The sequence below is a fragment of the Pecten maximus genome, unplaced genomic scaffold (genome assembly GCF_902652985.1).
Source record: "Pecten maximus unplaced genomic scaffold, xPecMax1.1, whole genome shotgun sequence".
NCBI classification, from domain to species: Eukaryota; Metazoa; Mollusca; class Bivalvia; order Pectinida; family Pectinidae; genus Pecten; species Pecten maximus.
The window spans coordinates 1,524-8,618 of NW_022981464.1; the positions used below are offsets into that span (position 1 = coordinate 1,524).

Sequence of the window (7,095 nt, forward strand, 5' to 3'; positions counted from 1 at the left end):
TTCTTTTTTTATCGTCAACAATCACCATGCTATCAATTTAGGACAATGCCGGGTATTTCCCTTGTTCTCAAAAGCCCTGTGTTGTGATATATATATAAACATGTATACATGTATATGTTTAGCAATCCGATCTTAAGAAACAATGTGTGAGATTGTATGATATTTTTTTTTAATTGTTTAACTATTTGTGGTGTTGTCAAATAGATTAACTTAACTCTTTACAACGATCCAGTTCTAACTTATTCGAGTTTCCATCATACATTAAATAGCTGTGAGGTAGTTATATAACTTTCTGGATTGATGGTTGTGTGTGGACAATGCCGTATATGTATACTTTTTATTGACATTTATGCAATTTACGTACCAGTTAAAGGTGTTTGTATAAACACAATTGTCATGTACCTTACATAAACAACGGACTATTACACTTCACATATCATACAACCAATTACTAAACACACCTGTTCACATGGTATCTGTCTATGGATGCAGGTATTTACGTAGACTGACCACCAGACCCTAAGTTGTTTTGTTAAGAATTGCCAAGATAAATTCTGATACTAGATTTTCTGCCCCTAGTTGGAAACTTAGAATCAGACATATCCTAGGGATCAAAATTCTAAAACTCAATCTTATTTATAGTTTTGATATTCTAGAGACAGGGGGCCAGTCTAGTAATTACGTAACGTTTCTCCATTGATGTTGCTACATGAGTATTGCGTATTATATGAAAACTTCATTGCTATTGAATATATAATACCAAGTATGATGTTGTTTGCATCAACTACGGATATATCACACACACATTAATTAACTAATTTCTATACAGGGAACAACCAACCAATTGAAAAAATATATTTTTGAAACAGCCCCTGTGTATAGAACGTTGAGCCAAGGATAAAATGTCTGGCAGCCACTGATTGGCCAGTATGTTATGAGGTGAGAAAATAGATATGTAGCCTGATAGGTAACTATCAATAAGAAATGTTGATATAAATTTCCTAAGTCCGATTGGTTTTTTTCCCAAAAGTTCACGTAATAATAGTAAACAGGTAAACATTTAATATTTTTGAGAATTTTTACCGCGAAATTCACCTATTTTCAAAATGGCTACCCTGGAGAAAATTTGAGCTGAAGGACCCAACTTTTTTTTTTGATTAGGTGTTATATCAGACGCTAAACTTTTGTTATAAACCATAATCGTCATATTCAATTCAAAAATTTGAATGGAATAATCCAAAACGTTAACACTAAGGTCTATGGGAAAACAATTGGTTGGTTGGTACAGTCTCCATTATCCTTCTCACATACATTACTTCCACACTTAACTGGACATCGAGACATGCATTGGGATCCGTAATAACCGTCTTGACAGTCTGTAGAATAATGAACATACGAACATGCTTAACGAAGAACAAATGTAGAATATGCTATCGTTGTCTACCTCTATCAATTTTTCTAAAACTGTCAGATTTTATTTCGTATTTTTTGTGTGATTTACACATCATCTTCACACTTCGCGCTATAGGTTAATGTGTTTTTTCAATTCAAATCAAATAGATAACGATTAAGTGTGTAACCTTGTCAAATGCTGTAAACCATATTTATTATCACACGAAACTTACCACTTATCTATCATTAAGCTCCCTCCTATTTATGATTACTCATTTGTTATCCTTTATATATTATTAACTTGGTACAACTTGCTTGTTATTTATTTCTGATATACAAGTAAATCAATATGCTTTTCTTTGCTTTGTTTCAAAAGAAATAAGAAGTACGAAAGGAGAGAATGGATAACTAATAACAAACAAGAAATACGAAGTAGTAACACTTAACATTACAGAAGACGCAGAGGGATATTTTATCAACCACTTATTTTTTGCAATGCTCCACTTATTGGCTGAAGCTTATTTGTTATTTGATAATTACAAAAAAGCAAAGCAAGGCATCCTACACAAAAATATTCATTTGTTTTTACAGAGTGTAAATTTTCATATTTTCTAATTTCATCAAAACACTGCTTATATACGACAATGGGAAAAATGAAAAGCTGACCCAGTATATTTTGCTATCAAAATGTAATTAACAAAATATCTAACAGTATCTTCTGTAATATCAATCAAAATCACTCGTGTGGTTAATATTTTGATATTTTACACTCGTGCTGTGCACAAAATATATTTGATATTACTGAGATACTGTTAGTTATCCTCTATCTATCCTGGTGTCTGAAAGGTATATTTTGAACAACTTTTTCATTATAATAATAGCAACAAACAAAGACTATATCGAAGGTAAATCGAAATTGAAGTCTTAATACAGAAGCAATTGAAAAGAGACGGGGAAAAAACGATTTCCACGAAGATCCTTAAAGGTGTAGAAGGAAAATAGGACTAGTTTTTTTTGTAAGCGTATTCCTTTTCGTCGACAAACAATAACCATGTCAATCTAGGACAAGTCAGAGTATTCCCCCTGTTCTCTAAAGTACTGTGTTGTGATGTAATTTATATTTTGTATGGTATGATGGTTGATATGTTTTGATATTAGTTTTGCTATTCGCGATGTTGCCAAATAGGTTAGATAATCAAATATAATCGGATTTGTTATATATGTTATCCTAATTTTTCATTTTTGAGGTAAATTCTAGTCGAAATGGCTACAATAATTACTCCTTTGTTTGTAAGACTAATTCGGATATCCAGTATACTGTATGAACCTGTGAACGAAGGTAGTTATGTAACGTTTCTGGATCGATGGTTGTATATGGACATGTTACACACATTAAACAACTAATTACTATTAAAAATGGATTTGATTCGTGTATTTTAGTGTAATGACCAGTGATGAGTATGCAACAAAAGGAAAATAAATACACTTGTAAAAGTAAAAGATGAGTGTTTCATAAATGGAGCTATGTTTTGAGTCATCAATAATACCCGTCTTGTACGCTAGATATCGAATAAAATAACATAGCGAGATTAATTTTGTCAGTGTTTTCTAAATGTCATATTTACTCATTAGTACAATATAGGGAGCAGATCATAATAATAATAAGTATTTAACAGATTGACTACATGAAACATTTCATCAAGTCCCAATGTGAAACAGGATCCATCATGTTCCTTCGTTTTTAGGAGGAATAAGTATGTGTGCTAACGAAATTACTTGATTATCACTATTAATGACCAGGACCGTGTTGTGTTCGAAAGGTGATTAGACTAATCGTAGTTTAACAGCAATTTGAAAATCCAGATAAAATCATATTGGTTAAAAAAAAAAAAAATTGACAGAATTTAATCACATTTTCAACAACCAGACCTAGTTGAAAATCTATTTCAATTATTAGCAATTCCATGATTGTAAATTCTATACAAATCTTCATGAACAAAATATTACCGATGAATATCAATCAAACTATATAGCCAGGAATAACAGTACAATTTCCGACTTGTATATCATTCGTATAACTAACATATCGTTCGTCGCTTTGCTATTTGCCTGATATCAAAAAGATTGATTCATAAAATTCAATGGGGACCTATTTATCCGAATGTCAGCAAATGGTTTATGCGTTTCTTTCAGTTTTATCCTTAATGGTCATACCAATTATATAGTAATCATCTGGGCGCGGTTGTTCAAAAGGTGATTAGCTTAATCACTTAATTAGTGAAAATCGCATTTTCCTTTACTTCAAATTATATGTATGTATACACTTCAAAAGCAGCATGTCTGAAGATACTGGTAGGTGTTATAGTTTCATAAATTTTGTCAAATATGTTTTACCGGAAATTATTGTATCAAGATTTTAATATTGTTGTTTAACTGTAAATAGCCTAATCACCTTTTGAACAACCGGACCCTGGTCGAATATGAATCAAGAAAATTCAACCGAAAATTCAATACCTAATATGATCCCATAATCCAGCAGGAGTTTTCTACGTTCTACTGTTACCTCAATGATATTTATCTTTATCATGATACTGTATATTTGCTTTTTCGATATCATTAGATAAAATTAGAATATCACAGTAAAATTAAAACAAATATCTGCATAACATACCTAGACAGCGTCCAGAACTGGGGTTACACAGGCCGCCCCGACAATAAGAACAGGTTTGGTCACAGTTTCCAGATCCATATTTCCCTACTTCACATCCTGTAACATAAATAGCAATATTATAGTTTTCTTATGATATATATAACTTCGTTTATGATACAGTTAACTTACTTTATGTATTTATGTGTCAGAAGAATAGGAGTTTACATGAGATATTTATACTTTGTTAAGATAATACATTGTTTAACCCGGTATAATATTTCTCTCGGACATGATAACGATGTTATAAGGATTCTCTATAAACATTTTAATAATCTAATTATGAATGCATCAAATGCTGATGCTTTTTCATTAATCCTTCATGATGAAGATTAAGGAAATAAGGAGGTCTCTATGTGATTTATGTTTTGAGTGAATATCTATATTCAGAGTTATTCCTTTGATAACCTCCCTTGGAATACTGTCAGTATGTTATGGATAATTGTGCTGACTGACATTTCAATGACAAATTGTCAGTCCACATTATCTAAACTTTGTCTGACAAAACGGAAAACCTTCTCTAATATCAAATAACTAGAATAATATCTTTTTCATATTTGGTTCAAATACGCATTTTTGTAGAAGTTTTAGAAACCACAATGAAATGACTTTTTGTTTAGTTTTTTGTTCAACCAATATAAATTACGTTTTTTTCTAGTTTTTTTTTTTTCTTGGGATTTTTTACTTAATGTTTGCTCGGGTTCATGACGTGGCGTTGCATGAAAGCGACAACAAATGACTACAAGGTATCATAGTACTATATAACATGCGCTCAATACTATCCGGATATGATTTATTGCTTTATTTAACATTTAGCCTTTTAAGGATGACGGTTTTCTGTGTATATTTCTATAGTGTGACATAGTTATATGTTTTATTCACTGAAAATATATCAAACAGTCTCGTTGTAGTCATAATGCTGTGATTGTATTGTTTCCTATGTTTTCTTTTGACAAAGACCTCGTCATTTTTTATTTATTTTTTTTTATTATTATTTTTTAAACTGTCATAATCAACGTCTATAATTCACGTAAGTAACCTGCATCAAATAAAAGTAGTTTGTGCGGATCTAGTGGCCCTGATAGACCAAGCTTTTGTAAATACTTACGTTTTTATAATAATTAACAGACTATTTACCATACACCTTTACTTCACACAGTTCCAGAAGGGCGTCATCACTATACCACGATTGTCGTTTAGATGATTCCCTGTGGTTGTATATCGTTACGTACTGTGCTGTACCATTACATTCACGGTGGTTGACATAACTTTGGATTTCGTCAACACTCTGTGATTCATCGATGAAACAGCGATCTTCACGATGTCTCACGGTTGTGTTTGAAAGATACACCTCGTATCCGGCAAATCGACCTTTCCATCCAGCTGTAAATAAGATAAAACTTTTCTTTAGAACCCTGAACTCGTTTGATTATTATAGGCTGTAATGTTCGCATTAAACACTTTACAAAGACCCAAACCAACATAGAGATTGTGGTGGGGACAGAACAATTATCAGGTCCTTACGTGATGACATTTCACATATCATTTAGTCTCTAAATTGTATGAGAATTAAGATAAATAGGTGAAACAACAATATAACTTGGCTTACATTTTTATGCATGAATTTGTTATGATAATTTACATTTATAATCATGATGAGGTGTAATGCAATAACAAAATCAAATTGAATTCTGATAGAAAGTATATATACACAGTAGTCCAAATTCAAGCTTCATTTCAGTTTAATACACAAACACTTGTTCTTTCTCTCTCTGTAGATAAACCAATGTAATACAAATATTACTGATCACTATTATAATATTCATTTAAATAAAAACACAATCCTACTCCAACTACGTTCTTCTCTATAATATATATCCACGTTTTCTATGACGACTTTGTTCTGTAGGTCTACTCTCCACCATACTTGTGTTTGTCCCTCAGCCTGATGTACACATGACTTCTGGTCCAACTGTTGACTCGTTTTGCCATCCACAGCATTCCCAGATGTGTGTACAAATGGAGAAGTTTCGTTTACACTATAATTGCTGCTTTGTGCTGTTGATTTGTTAAGGGAAAGATTTCCTGAAATTAAAAAAAAAAAAGAAGAAAATACATGGAATATCATTTTAACGAAAGACATTTTGTACTGTATAGGAGGGGCCGCGGTGGCCGTGTGGTTAAGGTGTCCCGACACTTTATCACTAGCCCTCCACCTCTGGGTTGCGAGTTCGAAACCTACGTGGGGCAGTTGCCAGGTACTGACTGTAGGCCGGTGGTTTTTCTCCGGGTACTCCAGCTTTCCTCCAACTCTAAACCTGGCACGTCCTTAAATGACCCTGGCTGTTAATAGGACGTTAAACAAAAACAAACCAAAAGTACTGTATAGCAAACAACATAAAACGGAACACCGAGCAAACTCTGCAATGTTTCACATGTAATCATGATAAAACTTTAAAATAGTCATGAATCAATACAAGAGGGTTATAAGAGCTATACTCGTACAAAGTATAAAATATTGATTATGATTGGGCCTTAGCAATCGGGTTTATTTATAAAATCACACTGTTTAGGGACTTACTAACTGTAATTATCTGTCAAGCGTTGATGTTACTACTTATCAATAACCGCTAACGGTGATGAAAAAGTACGACAAAGCGATATCGATTACAACTATTTGCGAACGTACTTGGTGATATGTGTCAATGATAGAGTACTAGTTTATCAATTAATCTTTAAAATGTCCGACCGTCTTATCATGTACGCTACTTCCACACTTTAGTTAAGTTTATTTTATTTAACGTCCTATTAACAGCCAGTGTAATTTAAGGACATGCCTGGATTTGGAGGTGGGGGAAAGTCGGAGTACCAAGAGAAAAACCACCGGCCTACGGTCAGTACCAGGCAACTGCCCCAATCGCAACCCAGAGGTAGGGCTAGTGTTAAAGTGTTGGGGCACCTTAACTAATCGGCCACCTCTGCCCCACTTCCACTTC

General features: G+C 33.0%; 1 protein-coding gene across 1 annotated transcript; it reads right to left on the reverse strand.

The window, feature by feature from the left end:
* Positions 1 to 1,286: 1,286 nt before the first annotated feature.
* Positions 1,287 to 6,184, reverse strand: LOC117320065 (scavenger receptor class F member 2-like; the record flags this gene model as incomplete). Its single annotated transcript, XM_033874754.1, has 4 exons — positions 1,287 to 1,376; positions 4,064 to 4,159; positions 5,237 to 5,482; positions 5,948 to 6,184. Coding segments are annotated over 4 exons (669 nt in total), but the record flags the coding sequence as incomplete, so codon positions are not given.
* Between the last annotated feature and the right edge of the window lie 911 nt (positions 6,185 to 7,095).